This window comes from Berghia stephanieae, chromosome 6, assembly GCF_034508935.2.
Source record: "Berghia stephanieae isolate SIO BIC M18660-M18661 chromosome 6, UCSD_Bste_1.3, whole genome shotgun sequence".
Classification (NCBI taxonomy): domain Eukaryota; kingdom Metazoa; phylum Mollusca; class Gastropoda; order Nudibranchia; family Aeolidiidae; genus Berghia; species Berghia stephanieae.
The window spans coordinates 61,509,892-61,527,118 of NC_088365.1; the positions used below are offsets into that span (position 1 = coordinate 61,509,892).

Below are 17,227 nucleotides of genomic sequence, written 5' to 3' on the forward strand. Positions count from 1 at the left end.
TCCAGAAGTATGAGGAATGTACAGTGATCGTTAAGAAATGAAGTGATCATGAATATGAACTAATCTTGACAATATATCTACTCCAACGATGAATGAAGAACACAAACCTAAGAAAATATAATAGAAGTAAGAAACACCACAGATGTGATTGTCTAGTGATATTCCAGTCTGGTGTTGAGTCCTTGGGGGTTTAAACATCCAAAGGTTTTAATCAGATGTGTTTCCCGTTTGCAAATGCATACCTGCCAAATCTTACTAATTTTTCGTAATTTTATGAATTTTTAGAGTAGTCAAATTTTATGGCCAATTACGAAAACACGAAATTTTATGGAAAATTCGAATTTTTAATTCTCATACTCATAATATTACTACAATTACAATAATAATGATGATGATGATTATAATAACAATAATAAAGCATTTCTACAGCTCATAAGCATGACATGACGATGTAATGTTGAGGTGATCATCAAGGTCAAATTGTGGTTGTTGTACACGATTTCAGAAATTACTGATTTTCTTGTCAAATTACTAAGAATTGACATAAAAATTAGTAAATTTGAAGTTTCAATTTGGCAGGTCTGTGACTGTTATCCTATTTTTGACAGTTAAGACTTTTTCCTATAGAGGGAAGTGTAGAATACCATTAATATAGATAATATCAACAAGAGATGCTTTGAAAGACTTATACCTATTATTAAATGTTTCAAATTATATTTAAAAGATATAAGAATTAATTTGAAAAGAATCATTTCAATGCAAAGGTTTAAAAATAGAGCCTAAAATATGGATTAGTTCCCTTTTTCTGAGATTTTTGTCATTTGGCGGAATATCTGGAGGAAAAGTAACCAAAACTCCCCAAAATTGTTCTGCTGCTTTCTAGTGGCCGTAAAGACAGTTTAATACTCGTAATATTTTGACTACTTTTAATTGTTAATTTGGGTCCTTTTGAATGATATAGAGATAATATCTGCGATACCTAACTTTGACTTAACTTGACTTATGCCTCTTGGCTCCTGACGGAGCACAGGGCCTCAACAGCACTCTTCCATCTTCTGTCCTTGGCACAGACCTTTGCCTCACTCCAGGTAAGATTGGAGACGCTCAGATCTTGGGGAGGGCTTCTCCTCCAAGTCTGTTTTAGACGACCCCGTTTCCTCTTGCCCTGTGAGTTCCATTCTAGAGCCTGCTTGATTATATTACAGGGCCAACCCATCGCCACTTTCTGCGTCTGACCTGGACATCCATTTGTTCTTGGTTTGTTCTTGTCCAAAGGTCAGCATTTGGCACTTTGTCAAACCATTTCAACCCGAGTATTTGTCGAAGACAGCGATTGACAAAAGTTTGTATCTTGGTTGATGCGGTCAAGGTTGTTCGCCAAGTCTCTGACCCATTGAGCAGGACTGCTTTAACATTAGTGTTAAATCTTTTGAGCTTGGTGTTTATGGATATGCTAGGGATACCTAAAGCCACAGGAAAACTGTATCTTGACTGCAAATCTGAATTGATAAATTATTGAAAAACCCCAGGTGAGCACGTCAGTATATTTACTATTACTCATTGGATTGGCGCCTGTATGTGGAATTTCCGCCCTCAAAGTAGATAGGGGGGGAGGGGGGTGTCAAGGAGTCAGTCGCCTGAAAAGTAACAAGAACGAAAAATATTAGGTGGAACCTTCACCCTGCGTGTAGTGCCTTTTACAAACAAAATGGTAGATTGCCATAATAATAATAACAAAAAAAAATTTTTTAATTAAAAATCGCTATTTTCGTCAGTCAGAAATTTTTCACCACTCGTATCATTGTCATCATATTTCCATAGACTTTAGCTACTGGTGTGGTTCAGCTGTATCTCGCTGACCAAAGTGACCACGCAAGATGGAACAAGAGGAGCTGTGGAGTTGCTTGCTTTGTCAAAGATAACTCCAAGAGATCTTTTTTCATCAGGGTCTTTGACATTAAGGTAGGAGCAAGTGTTGATATTTTTCTGTGTGCTTTTTTTTATTATAATTAATTTTTTGTTTGGTTTGTTGTAAAGAGAATGTCATCTCAGTAGTAGTCCTTCAAGGCCCCGAAGCCTGTGGAACTGGATTTTATCCCAGTTTCTATAGCATGAAACGGATAATAGCAATTGTCTGCTATCCTTTGGTTAGGACCCTAGTCTGTCACAAAGTACTTTCCACCAGATTTGACAGACCCAGCTACCCAATTACTGCTGGGTGGACAGGGGATCCCAAAAAAAATCTCGACCACCCGGAATCGAACTCAGTCCATTTGCAATTTGAAGCGAGTGCTTCACCAACTGAGCTATCAGAACTCCCATTTCCATCTCTGTTTTATCTATTTAATTTGGGTCATAATTTTTTTTAGAAACGAAAAATAATTAACACTATTTTTTAGTAGTGATGTTTTTGGCAGATCTGTGGTAGTCCAAGATTTCTGGATTGTCTTAGGAGTTTCTGATTTCACAATGTAAAACATTTCTCCCTTATAGACAAAAGATGAGTACCGCTATGTGCTGGGTTGCATAAATTTTGGTGACTCTCACATTTGTATAACACGTGTAGAGACAGACTGAAACTTAGATAAAAGTGACACAAGACCAGCTGTTTAGATTACCTGATGGTTGATAATGATAGTGTGTGTGTGTGTGTGTGTGTGTGCGTGTGTTTCTGTGTTCTCAAAATAGTCAATGGATGAATGTTTGAAGGACAATTGATATTGTAAAGCGCCACTGAGCACTTTTGTGGAAGTTGAGCACTATATATATATAAGTAACTTATTTTTATTATTATTAGCAGAGAGGGAGAGTATTGAGTCGGGTCATATTTTTCATTTTGGGTCTAATTATAGCCATGACAGAACATTTTGCAAACTTAGTCCAATTGTGTAGAATTCTATGCAGAATTTGGATATTATAATGTAATTCAGAATGAACTGCAGTGATCTTGCATTAGTTCCTGGTTGTGATACCTTGGAATAGTTTAATTCACCTTTAAGAGATTAAAAAGTAGTCCTTCTAGGTCATTAGGCCGATGGAACCAGAGTTGATCCCAGTTTCTATAGTGTAAAATGCCCAATAACAATTACTTGCTACCCATTGGATAAGGCGCTAGTCTATCCCAAAGTGCTTTCCACCAGATCTAAAAGACCAACTACCCAGTCAGTGCTGGGTGGGCAAAGAGGTTAGAAAAAGAAAAAAAATTTCATCTTGGATTAATCTCAGTCCCTTTGCATGTGAAGTGAGTGCTATGCCAACTGACCTGTTGGGATTAAAGATTGTATAATTTTGAAATATATGACCCGTTTAAAGACAAATTTGTTACTCAGTAGAAATGATTTATATCTATTATATTTGTCAGTGCATGATATAATCAATCGGAAGGAGAAAATTTTGGATTTGCATTTTTTTTTTTAAAATTTCATTTTCTGAAAGAAAAAGCTCCCCAGATCATTATAATCTTTTTTTTTTTTTCGAAGTAAATCGGCTGATTTTTCATCAAGTTATGGTCAGATGTATGGGAAAAGTATCCAGCAACTTTTCTCAAATTTCATACTTTTTCAACTTGACTAGCTGTAAAAAATATTCAGAAGTGAAATTAGGCTTTGATATTTCCCAAAGATGTACAAGAAGGGTTGATTTAATCATTTATGACAAGAACTCAATTTTGATAAAAAATTGACCTTCTAACTATTCTTGGAATATCTCAGTTCAAACCTTTTCACCATGCGACTGATTATGTTATTCACTGTAACGTATTGATCTCGTTTTCAGAAGCAACTTATGATTTGGGAGCAAGAAATCTACAACCAGTTTGTTTATAAGACGCCACGGGAGTACTTCCACACTTTTGAGGCTCATGTAAGCTACACAACTTTTCTCTCATTCTGTCCCTATCTTTAATGTTGCTCTATCTCAATCTTCTTTATTTTTACTTCATATGTAGTCTGCTACTGTGATTCTCCTTAATCTCATCAGATTCAATTATAAACTTTGTTGTTAATCTTTAAAGTGATTGAACTACTGTAAATCTCAAAAGATGTGCTTTAAGCTGGAAACTTAGCTAAACATTGAAATTGGCAAAAATATTAGACTGATTAACTACTTTATGTAACTTGAGCATTTTTGCGAATTCTTATTGTGCAATATAATAATAATGATAATAATAATAATAATAATAATAATAATAATAATAATAATAATAATAATAATAATAATAATAATAATAATAATAATAATATTAATAATAATAATAATAATAATAATAATAATAATAATGAGTTTAAAATAAAGAATAAGTTGCGAGAGCCAATCCAATCAAAACATATAATTCTTTTATCTACACTTACATATTATTCATGAAATCTTTCTTTAGAATTGTCAAGCAGGGTTGAACTTTGCGCATGAAGATGAAGCTATCAAGTTCAAGAAAGCTGTGGAAGGAAAACTTAATGAAAGAAAACAAAAGAAAATGGGTTAGTGTTATAAATGCATATATATTTCATAAATATTTTAACACCACATTTGAATCGCATAACTATAAGATGACTTATTGTAGTATTGAGATTGTGTCTAATGCATGTCAATGATATTTCGATTTGATCTAGATTTTAAACTTAAGTTTTATCTTGCTCATACATTTTACATACCTTAGCTTTATTCATTTTGATGAAAACTCAACCCCCCTCCCACCAAAAATAAGTCACGATTACGGCAATGAAAAGTACACATTTGAAGTTACCTAGAGCATATGCTGCAGCGATGCGGAAAATACTCAACCCTTAGAGAGGCCCTCTGCAACTTATATACATAAAAAACTTTTCGGTCCGCTAGAAGAACTCAAAAAGACGAGTACCTTCATCTTCGAAATGGGATTCCAGATATAAAGATATATGAGAAGAAGAAGAAGCCACCAAAAAATTAGCAAAGTACAATCAGCCACCAATCATTCAGCTTAGTTTCTCCAGACCAAAGTAATCTGATAATTGAATAAACAGATTATTGAAATTATTACAACTGAGAGAGATTTATTTTGTTCTGGCTGTGCATACGAGGCATCTGGTGTCTGAATAATTGCCAGTGTAATATAGGTTTGTGTATTGATACAGATTTGCGGGTGGTTGGATGGGAGCATCACCCTTGAATCATATACTTATGATGTTCGCATGGGTGTACGATCCGATAGTGATGTCGTTTCTTCTTCTCTTTACTAGCCTATCCTGCTTCTTTGGTTTGTGATTGTATTTTTGACAGGGGATATTTTTTTTTCTGTAAATCTTCTGCCTGTTTGTTCTTGGTTATTTATAATTTAGCTTATGATATCTTTAGGTTATGATTTTGATTTACATTTGTACTATTTTTGTTATATTGCTTGTTTTTTTGTTTCAGCGGTCTCTCATATAACCTCAATTGTGTTGGAAGAGACCTAAAGCAACAAACAAACAAACAAAAAGACAAAGATTTGAGAAATCATCTATTTGTAATGTTAATGTTATGGTGTGGACGTACCTGCCAACCCTTCCTCTTTTGGCAGAATCATTCCTATTCTCACCCTTCCTTTCCGCCACTCCACCATTGTCTCTAAAATTCTGATTTTCAAAAAACATTGATAATGATAAGAAAGAGAGAGAGAGAGAGAGAGAGAGAGACAGAGAGAGAGAGAGAGAGAGAGAGAGAGAGAGGTGTGTGAAAAAGTGAAATAAAAGTATTTTTAATAATTGCCAAAAGGGAAGTGAGTAGGAAAATTAATTGCATTCCCTTCCAGCTTTCCTCATTCCATTACCTAACACATGTGATAGTGTTGTCAGTCGTGCCAGGATACTGTCTTATGTTTTTGGTTACAAAAATGGTGGTGATTCCGATAGGGAAAATTATCCATTAGTTACATAGTCCTATTGTCTCAAATTCCTATTTTCTGACGTTCTGATTCCACCTTTGGAATATGAAGGGTTGGCAGGTCTGTGTGGATCATCAATCTTGTTCTGTAAACCAGGTGATATTTCAATGTTTTGCAGAACAGTGACTTACCATCTACAATACAAGCTCAATTGCCTCATGGCCAAAATATGTTAAAATGCAGCCTTTTTAGCTGTACCACGTACAGAGAGGTCAACTGCTCTGATAAAATCCATACCTGCCAACCCTTCCGCTTTTGGCGGAATCATTCCTATTTTCACTCTTCCTTTTTGTACTATTCGGCCATTGTCTCTAAAATTCCGATTTTCAAAAATTCATGATGATAATGGTAAGAATAAAAAAGAGGGTGGGGATGGGGTGGGGGGGGGGGTGAAAGAGTCGAAATTCCTATTTTTTGTCTTACGTTCCTTTTTTCAGGCTTTCTGGTTCCACTTTTGGAATGTGAAGGGTTTGCAGGTCTGTAAAATCGGGACTGTCCCGATTTGGCAATCTGGAGAAATTTTTTTTTTTTTTTAAATTGGAAGGTTTATATATGTGAAAATGACCCTTGGATGTTTCAGAATTATGCTTTTTCGACTAGCAAATTAAAATAAGGCTCCAGATCAAGATGATATTATATAATAGTCCAAACATACTACTGTTTTTGGGTTATGACTGTATTGTGTGTTAGGGTGTCCCGTTTTAGTTCTATAAAAGGTTGGCAGCTTTGCACGTGTAAGCTTAATAAAGTCGATTATCAAACAAATATTATATTTTATTGAGTGTTATTCACAGTTCAAAATTTGTGGCTTCCATTGACTTTGCTTAATAACGACTGGTAGGGTGATGAACAACAGATGATTTCGAGACATTAAATGTAATGAAGTTTTGTTGGGGGGGGGGGGGGGGGGGGGGGTTCAGTTGGTGCATGAAAACTTGACATCTTTGACAAACGTTTTTATTTGTTTTCTCAGAACGCAGACAAAAGTCCTCTATTTCCAATAAACATGGAATGGACCAAGGGCCTGGAGCCAATACTCCACAAAGTAAGTGACAGGAAGATTAGCTTCACTAACCCCCCCCCCCCCCCCCTCCTTTCCTCTCTCTCTCTCTCTCTCTCTCTCTCTCTCTCTCTCTCTCTCTCTCTCTCTCTCTCTCTCTCTCTCTCTCTCTCTCTCTCTCTCTACACTCTCTACTCTCTACTCCCCTCCCCCCCCCTCCCGACCCCCTTTTTTTTCAGCTGAATATTCATAATACCTTTTACATTTATTGTCCTACCATTTTATGAACATAGGTCACTAAACCACTTTAGAAAAAATAAAAACTAAAGCGAATTCTTTTTATATTCTCTTAGGGAGGAGAATGTCCCTTATGGATATTTTTATACCCTGTTGAACTACTTTAGGTACTGTAGAATGGGGTGACTAAGATTGTGTCCCCCAGATTGAAAATTATTAATCAAAAATAGTAAAATGTACATTATTTGATCGACTTCACCCTTCTCCGCACTTTAAGAATAAGAACATCGGACATCGGGTTCTTTTAATATCAAAATATATCAAATAAAAATGTTAAATCTGTCTAATGATGTACGTTTTACCATATTTGTTTAATAATTTTCTATCAGGCGGGGGAGGGGGGGGGGGCACATTTGGGAAGTGGTCTAAGTCTCCCCAACTGGCCTTAGTCACCCCATTACACAGTATATAACATGAAAAAAGAGAGCTTCTACTCGTTGGGAAACCAATAAGTTTTATATTGTTGATTGATTTTAGGAATGGGTGGTACCAACACCGCAACCCCCACTCAGACTGTGACTGTGGATGTGAATCGGTTGAACAACAATAACCAGAAAAAGGAAAAGGACAAGAAGAAAGACGGGAAAAAGAAACTGACAAAGGCAGACATTGGAACCCCTTCCAATTTTGTGTGAGTACAGTTACTTTATGAAATCATTTGAATAAGTTTTAATAATAATATTAATAATAAATGAGCTTTTATATAGCGCAATATCCACTAAATATGCTCAAAGCGCTTTACAAGGGGTCCCTGGTCAACAGCAACATTTAACATGTAGGACGGGACATGACGCCTGTTAGGTGATATTACAATTTTTCGGACAAAGACAACGCTGTTAACGGCCAGGTACTCATTTTACACCTGAGTACGGTGAGAGAATGTGAGTAAAGAGCCTTTTCCAAGGGCTCAACTATGCGCTGAGAGCGAGGCTTGAACCCAGGACCTTCCGATCCGAAAGTGAGTGTCATAGCACTAGACCACATAGCTGCACAAGTGAGTATACATGTTAGTATGTTAGGTGTGTTCTGTCAATGTGTGTGATTGACCGGTTGTGCACCTTATTTTGTGGATCCACAGAATGCTCAACAATCTAGTAGTAATTGTGGTAGTGGTTTGTGGTAGTAGTAGTAGTGGCAATGGTGGTGGTGGTGGTGGTAGTAGTATTAGTGGCAATGGTGGTGGTGGTAGTAGTAGTAGTAGGATTACTGATGTGCAAAATGCCCAACTCTCAATTGATTGCTGCGCGTTCTGAGGATCAACTAAAAGCACTGAGATCTATCGAGTGTTACTCATTCTGTAGATTGCTTCTACCACTACCACAACTATCACTATTACTACTTTATTCGTTGTGCATGCTGTGGATCTACGAAAAGCACTGCACAATCAAATTGACAGAACACGCCTAACATATAGACATTATGGACTATTTTAAGCCACTGAAATTTTTGAAAAAATAATTAATAAATGCTTATTAATTAAGTATTATAAAAAACATGGGTGTGAAGTTCTGATGTGTTAATTATGACCATAAAGATGAGATTTCTGATCACAAATATTTTGTTATCTCGTCAGAGAAGTCCAATGGGCTAAAAGATAAGCATTAATACAATTTCATCATTTTGGTTAAAACTTCTTTGCCACTCACAACGATTCATTTTTTTTTAAATTTGTATTTTTTTTTTTTTTGTGGGGAGGGGGGGGGGGAGTATTTTTTTTTTTTTAGTGTTTGCTGTCTAGAATTTATTTTTGTACAATAGTTTACCTGTCAACAGCTTCATAAATTCGAATATTTACCACCTAAATCACCAACTGTTCTCTCAAGATTTTGTTTGTTTGGTTTTTTTTTTTCGATTTTATTTTTGGTGTATTTTTTTTTCAGGCACATCAGCCATGTTGGATGGGACCCTGACAAGGGATTTGATGTAAGTTGGGATTGTTTGTACACTGATTGTGTTTTTCTTCTTCTTCTTCTTCTTCTTCTTCTTCTTCTTCTTCTTCTTCTTCTTCTTCTTCTTCTTCTTCTTCTTCTTCTTCTTCTTCTCTTCTTCTTCTTCTTCTTCTTCTTCTTCTTCTTCTTCTTCTTTTTCTTCTTCTTCTTCTTCTTCTTCTTCTTCTTCTTCTTCTTCTTCTTCTTCTTCTTCTTCTTCTTCTTCTTCTTCTTCTTCTTCTCTTCTTCTTTCTTCTTCTTCTTCTTCTTCTTTCTTCTTCTTCTTTCTTCTTCTTCTTCTTCTTCTTCTTCTTCTTCTCTTCTTCTTCTTCTTCTCTTCTTTCTTCTTCTTCTCCTCTCCCCCTCCTCCTCCTCCTCTCCTCCTCCTCTCTTCCTCCTCCTCTCTCTTCTTCTTCTCTTCTTCTTCTTCTTCTTCTTTCTTCTTCTTCCTCTTCCTTTCTCTTCCTCTTCCTCTTCCTCCTCCTCCTCTCTTCTTCTTCTCTTCTTCTTCTTCTTCTTCTTCTTCTTCTTCTTCTTCTCTTCTTCCTTCTTCTTCTTCTTCTTCTCTTCTTCCTCCTCTTCTTCTTCTTCTTCTCTCCTCTCCTTCTTCTTCTTCTTCTTCTTCTTCTTCTTCTTCTTCTTCTTCTTCTTCTTCTTCTTCTCTTCTTCCTTTTCTCTCTTCCTCTCTCCTCTCCTCCTCCTCCTCCTCCTCCTCCTCTTCTTCTTCTTCTTCTTCTTCTCTTCTTCTTCTTCTTCCTCTTCTCTTCTTTTCTCTTCCTCTTCCTCTTCTCCTCCTTCTTCTTCTTCTTCTTCTTCTTCTTCTTCTCTTCTTCTTCTTCTTCTTCTTCTTCTTCCTCCTTCCCCCTCTCCTCCTCCTCCTCCTCCTCTCCTCCTCTCCTCCTCCTCCTTCTTCTCTCCTTCCTTCTCTTCTTCTTCTTCTTCTTCTTCTTCTTCTTCTTCTTCTTTCTCCTCCTTCTTCTTTCCTCCTCTTCCTTCCTCCTTCCTCTCTTCTTCTTCTTCTTCTTCTTCTTCTTCTTCTTCTTCTTCCTCTTCTCTCTTCCTCTTCTTTTTCCTCTTCTCTCCTTCCTTCTTCTTCTTCTTCTTCTTCTTCTTTCTTCTTCTTCTTCTTCTTCTTCTTCTCTCTCCTCTCTTCTCTCTCCTTATCTTTTGTCTTCTATTCAAGCCCCAAGAAATACGTCCCCGTTCTGCTTTCATTTTTAAAAAATAGTTTTACTCTTTATTTAAATTTGACCTGTCAGCAGCTTTCCTTTTGTTTGAAATTCATAGCAGAATTGTGCTATCAATTGTGAGTAATCATCACAGCCCTTTAAATTAACAAGCATTCTAAGTTCTACTACTAATGATAAGTTTGTAAATGAAATAACATTTTGCATTGTTTTTTTCTTTTGTTTTTTGTTTTTTTTTTGTTTTTTTGTGTGTATCGTCTAATTAATTACTATTTGTTTCTTTCACATTGTTTTAAGATGAACATCTAAACCAGATATGCACTTGTTTCATCATGGATCAAACCCGAGGATAAATGAAAGACACAGTGATTTCATCTATACTTTGTCGAGAAAATGAGGATTGAGGCTTTTATGAAAGACCTTCAGCAGTTTGTTGAAAAGAAATTGTTTATTTTTTATTCATCGCTTAAAAAAAAAATTCTGAATGTTAGAGTAAATTTACCATAAATCCGTGGTTTTTCGTGTTTTGCTTTTTGTTAATTTATTTTATATTCTGGGAATCCCTATTAATTTAATATTTAGTCCAAACATATCATTTTAAGTTGTATTATAACCAATTGCCTTGTATCAACAGTGGGATCAAACCCGAGGATAAAGTGGATAAGGACACAGTGGATTTCATCTATGACTTTGTCGAGAAACGTGGAGGGATGGAGGCTTTTAGCAAAGAGCTTCGGAGTGAGTGGAAAAGAAATTATTTACTTTTTTATTTCATCGCTTAAAAAAAAATTTTGAATGTTAGAGCAAAATTTCCATAAATCCGGGTGGTATCGCTGTTTCTGCTCTTCTGATAAAAATTAAAAGTCTATGATATCATGGGCAATCACCTCATTAATTCATTATCTATAAAGCCCAATACATAACCAATTTTAAGCCTTTGATTATGAACACATTTGCCTTGGGATCATAACTCAAGACATATGAGATTGTTGTTGTTGTTTGCTAGCAGAACATTCATACAGACAGTGTGCGCTTGGCTAAGAAGTTCACAACATTGCCATCCAGAAGTATAGCGGATCAACACACAAACTATGTGTAACCATGAACGTTCATAGTCTGGTTAATACGGTTTAGTGAGAATTTCTCATAAACGTGATGGCAAAAAACAGTAACAAAGACCTGAGTGACATCAACTTTGTTCTATCTATTGGCTCGACTATATCACATTTGAATCAGAGATCCCTGTCCAAGTTCAAATTTCTGAGTGGGGTTCCTGGCCTCCCAATGTGGGAAGGGAGGTACTTTCTGTGTCTTCTATCACCCTATATCTGTTTTCCTATTGCTTTCTGTCTTTGTCTTGGGAGAGGATTACTTGGTATTGTCCCAGCCCTGGCTAGAATCCTTGACTGGGAGGAAGCAGTCAAATGTATAGTCATAGTTTTGGGAGATGATATTTTTTTCCCCTTGTAAATCATCTCTCTCTTATGGATTTTTAGTTATGTATTCTGTAAACATTTGAGTGTGTTCCTCTTAGTGGGATCTTGTACTGGTGTCTGGATGAGGCTTTTTTATGTGATCTCAAACTAAGTACATTGATGATATTCTCTTGGAATCTACATCTGTTCCCTATTTGAACCAATTTCCCTTTGTCTTACTTTTTCCTGGATGCTTTGATTGTGAATCTAGAATATTTTGACTATTCCATTTTCTTCTTTTTACTAGTGTGATATGACCTAAATGTGTCAGTGCATGACATAATCAGTCGGAAGGTGAAAATTTAGGATTTGCATTTTTTTTAAAATTTATTTTTTCATTTTCTGAAAGAATATGCTCACCAGAGCATTTTAGTCTTTATTTGAAGTAAATTGGGTGATTTTTCATGAAGTTATGGTCAGCTGTATGGGAAAGGTATCTAGCAACTTTTCTCACATTTCATACTTTCTCAACTTGACGAACTGTAAAAAAACATTTAGAAGTGAAATTAATCTTTGATATTTCCCGAAGATGTGCAAAAAGGGTTGATTTAATCATTTATGACAAGAACTCATTTTTAAAAATTTTTTTAAATTGACCTTCTTACTATACTTGGCAATATCTCAGTTCAAACCTTTTCACCATCCGACTGATTATGTCATTCAATGTAACAAATGTGTTGCAAGTGCCATAAACACTTAAAAACATAAAAAAAACAAAACAAGTTCAAATTTCACTGGAAGTGGTAGAATTGCTCTTGTTATAATTCAATCGCTATTTGTTATTTGCCCTATGCTTACATATCTTACATATCTCTGACACTGCCTCAAAATGTTATGATGAGCGATTGTGATATTAAAAATTTAATTTGCAATTTTTAAAATGATACTTTTGTCAAGTTAGTTTGTTTGATTTAGGAAGAAAAAAAAAAGATATATATATATGTGTGTGTTTGTGTATATATTTTTTGATATTGCTTTTAAAAGTGCCAAAATCTTTAACTTTTTATTATCGACCATGTTAACCTTGGGGGTCCCGATAGCTCAGTTGGTAGAGCCTTCACTTCACACACAAAGGGACCAAGATCGATCCCGGGTGCAGTCGAGATATTTTTCTTTTGGACCCCCCTGTCAACCCAGCAGTGAATGGGTAGCTGAGTCTGTTAGATTTGGTAGAAAGTACTTTGCGATAGACTAGTATCCTATCTAAAGGATAGCAGCTATTGTCTGTTTCATGCTATAGAAACCGGGATAAACTCCGGCTCCTTGAGCCTAATGGCTCTGAAGGACTACGTATTTTTTTAATGTTAACCTTAAATTCACTTTTTGCCCCGACATAACACCAGTTCAAGTTCAAGTCAATGGATTTTTTTTTCAAAGATAGAAAAGAAAGAAAGAAAGCAAAGCGCCATTGATATGTTAATTTGCTTGTGCCAGTCTTATGTTTTCAATTTTATTATCAGTAGTAGACCATTCATTAGACAAGGGAATTTAGTAGATTTGTTGATCTTTAGTAAAAAAAATTTTTTTATATTGATGCTGTGCATTTAGCCAAAATGCTCACAACATCTGCCAGCTGGATATAACGTATCAACACCCAAAGCTACACTATGTGTAACTTTAAAGGTTTGTAGTCTGACTAATGTCACTTTCATTCCTTCTATTCAGGTAATGCCAGCAGACCACCTCCCCCGCCTGCTAATAATATGGCTAGAACTGCTCAACCACCTCCACCACCAGCTAGATCTCCCGGTGGACCACCAGGACCTCCTCCCCCGCAGCGCGGCGGAGCTCCTCCACCTCCTCCCCCATCTCGAGGACCCCTACCTCCGACTATGAGAGGTGCCCTCCCTCCACCTCCTCCGTCGAGAGCTATGCCGACACCACCAAGAGCCCCCGCATCCTCTCTTCCCCCTCCACCACCGCCTCCCTCATCTGTTCCACCCCTACCCCCAATGATGGGTGGAGGTGGTGGGTCTGCAGGTGTTCAAGCTGCACCACCCCCACCACCGCCTCCACCACCCCCATCTGGAGGTCCTCCCCCGCCTCCTCCTCCTCCTCCTCCTCCTCCCCCACCACCAGGCCCACCAAGTGGTGGTGGTGGTGGTGGTGAAAGGGATGCCTTATTGGAAGCTATCAGGTATGTGGGAAATTGATGATTTTGGGATGAGCTGACATTTAAAAATTATTATTTTTAAAATAGAGCTCTTTTATAGCTCAATATCCACTTAACATGCTCAAAGCGCTTTACAAAGGGTCCCTGACTTACAGCAATACGTAACATGTAGAACAAGACATGATGCTTGTTAGGCAATATTGCAATTTTTTCCGACAAAGACAACGCTGTTAACGGCCAGGTACTCATTTTACACCTGAGTACGGTGAGAATGTGAACAAAGAGCCTTTTCCAAGGACTCGACTATGCACAGGGCGAGGATCGAACCCAGGACTTACTTATCCGAATGCGAGTGTCATACCACTAGAACATATTATTGCCGCCAATTAGTGTGACTGATGATAAAAAAGAGAGAGAGATTTATATCTATATATATATATATATATATATATATATATATATATATATATATATATATATATATATATATATATATATATATATATATATATATATATATAACCTTCATACAATCAGTCATACGGTGCTTTTCTAAGAATTCACAATGCTCAGTTTTCTTCACAATGCTTTATTTATTCCTGAAGCAGGCCCCAAGTTCCCCAATAGGCATCATTTTTGCACTAGCACCCTCACAATTTCTGTCAATTTCTATAATCAGGTATTCTTTTATATGTGATGAGAGGGATAATTTGTATTAATTTTTGCAATCCCTATCACCCCTGTGGGTTGCTTGAATTCAGTTACCAGACGAGACACATTAACATTGAACCATTAACTCACTCAACCCTAACACCGACTATATCCGTTGTTTACCCGGGTTACTTTTACCCCATGCCTATTTATTACATTTTTTTCTGAGACAAATTATTAGCTATTTTCAAAGCTAATGTTTTTAATTTTTACATGTTAATGATAGTTGAATAAAAATATCTATGTACATGCTCATTTTCAATACATTTTTTTTTTCAATTTTGAAAAGTAGCAAAAATTTCTAGGGTTGAGTGAGTTAAAGCCACACAATGATACTTATTGACTTATCCAAACCAACGACCAGCTGAGCTCTATTCCTTCAGTCCTCCGTCATGATGGTGTCTTTTGGAGTTGCTCCAGGGAAGCGTACAGTATGTAACTTATGCTTGGATTTAGTGAGGGGGAATGTGCATCCGAGATCTTCAAGAGGTTGACAGGGGGGTCAGAAAAAAATTGCAATTGCACCCAGGATCCAGGATCAATCTTGGTCCCTTTGCATGTAAAGCATGTGCTCTACCTTGTGATCTATTGGGGCCCCTCAGGATTTTAGTAGGGATTGCTGCAATTTCTCGTTCCCTGAAAAACTTAGAAAAAAAAGTTTACGAAGTCGATTAGAAGGTTCTTTTAAAAATATTTTTCCTTCTTTTCAATTTTTTTTTTTTTTCTCGCCTTCCTGTTTTAAAAATTATCTGATACAACTAATGTTTCTCTCCAGAGGTGGCACCACCTTGAAGACTGCTGATAGAACTAGTGATCCAGCATCAAAGCCCATGGATTCTCGGGATCAGCTGTTGGATGCTATTCGGCATGGAGCAAATCTCAAGAAGGTAAAAAAAATGTTGTTTTTCGCTCCCTAACCGTTATTTCCCATGCTTCTGAGGAACGCAATGACAGTTTTTAAGCAGTTAGATTGTTCCTAGCATAGCTAGTAATGGGGGTCCTGATAGCTCAGTTGGTCGAGCACTCGCTTCACACGAAAAGGGACCTAGATCGAAACCGGGTGTAGTTGAGATTTTTTTCTGATCTCCCTGCCCACCTAGCTGAGAATGGGTAGCTGAGTCTTCTAGATTTGGCAGAAAGTACTTTGCAATAGACTAGCATCCTTTCCAAAGGATAGCAAGCAATTGTTTTGTCCGCTTCATGCTATTGAAACCGGGATAAACTCTGGCCCCATGGACTCAATGGCGTTGAAGGACTATAGCTAGTAATGGCATAGATCTTTTGGGCTCTTCCTGAACGAAAATTGAACAAATTTGTGTGGTTTCCCCATTCATATGCAGCTATGCAGTCTAGTCTTCGGATTGGAAGCTCATGGGTTCGAGTCCCTCTCTGAGCAGCGCATCGTTGAGTCCTTGGAAAAGGCTCTTTACTCACATTCTCTTACTGTACTCGGATGTAAAATGAGTACCTGGCTGTTTACAGCATTGTCTCTGTCTCTGTCGGAATAAAAATTGTAATATCGCCTAACAGGCGTTATGTCTGGTTCTATATGTTACGTGTTGCTGTTGGCTAGGGACCCTGTGTAAAGCACTTTGAACATTTTTAGTAGATATTGCGTTATATATAAAAGCTCTTGTTTTTTGGGGGGGGTTTTTTCTGGGTTTTTTTACATTTTATTTATTCATGTGAATGAGAAAAAAAGAGAGTTGAGTTGAATGCTTGGAACAAATTTACATGGAAAAGGCGAATTATTTAGACTGGCTTAATTGTTACCAAAACAAAACAAGCTTTTTTCTATCGTGTCTCTAGCTTCTCAGATTTGTGGTGGTAACAGTATGCTCAATAGCTATTACAAACTAGAGTATTTATATAGCACAATATCTACTAAACGTGCTCAGAGCGCTTTACAAGGGGTCCCTGGCCAACAGCAACACATAACATGTAGGACGAGACATGACGCCTTTCAGGCGATATTACCATTTTTTGGGACAGAGACAACGCTGTTAACGGCCAGGTACTCATTTTACACCTGAGTTCGGTGAGAGAATGTGAGTAAAGAGCCTTCTCCAAGGACTCAACTATGCGCCGGGCGAGGCTCGAACCCAGGACCTTCTGATCCGAAAGCGAGTGTCATGCCACAAGACCACATAGCCGCACAATATCTACTAAACATGCTCATAGAGCTTTACAAGGGGTTCCTACAAAACGACAGCACTTAACATGTAGGACGAGACATGACACCTGTTAGGCAATATTATATTATTTTTTTTTCTGACAGACGATGCTGTTTACAGCCAGGTACTCATTTTACACCTGAGTACGATCAGAGAATGCGAGTAAAGAGCCTTTTCTCAAGGACTCAACTATGCGGACTCACAAGATAGATAATGTGAGGAATTGTGATTTGATTAAAATTTAATCTCACTGTTAAAGGGTTAATTCTGTAAACCTTGTCCTGGTTGCATAGTTGTTTTTTCCACATTCATTCTGTTTTGATATGTGGAGCCTCATGGTCTTGTGGTATGACACTCACCTTTGAAACAAATTGGTGGTCCCTGGTTCAAGTCCCATGCAAAGATGAGTCCTTGGAAAAGGCTCTTTGCTCCACATTCTCTCACTA

General features: G+C 37.1%; 1 protein-coding gene across 2 annotated transcripts in view; it reads left to right on the forward strand.

Annotated features, from left to right (window-relative positions):
* The window catches only part of LOC144975377 (actin nucleation-promoting factor WAS-like), a 30,248-nt gene that overhangs the window by 2,599 nt on the left and 10,422 nt on the right, over positions 1–17,227 (forward strand). For both annotated transcript variants that reach the window (XM_078919391.1, XM_078919390.1), the window contains exons 2-10: positions 1,822–1,962; positions 3,775–3,861; positions 4,376–4,475; positions 6,870–6,941; positions 7,671–7,824; positions 9,074–9,116; positions 10,911–11,046; positions 13,449–13,920; positions 15,383–15,494. In XM_078919391.1, the coding sequence (XP_078775517.1) occupies positions 1,822–1,962; positions 3,775–3,861; positions 4,376–4,475; positions 6,870–6,941; positions 7,671–7,824; positions 9,074–9,116; positions 10,911–11,046; positions 13,449–13,920; positions 15,383–15,494 (1,317 nt within the window). The remainder of the gene's footprint in view (positions 1–1,821; positions 1,963–3,774; positions 3,862–4,375; positions 4,476–6,869; positions 6,942–7,670; positions 7,825–9,073; positions 9,117–10,910; positions 11,047–13,448; positions 13,921–15,382; positions 15,495–17,227) is intronic.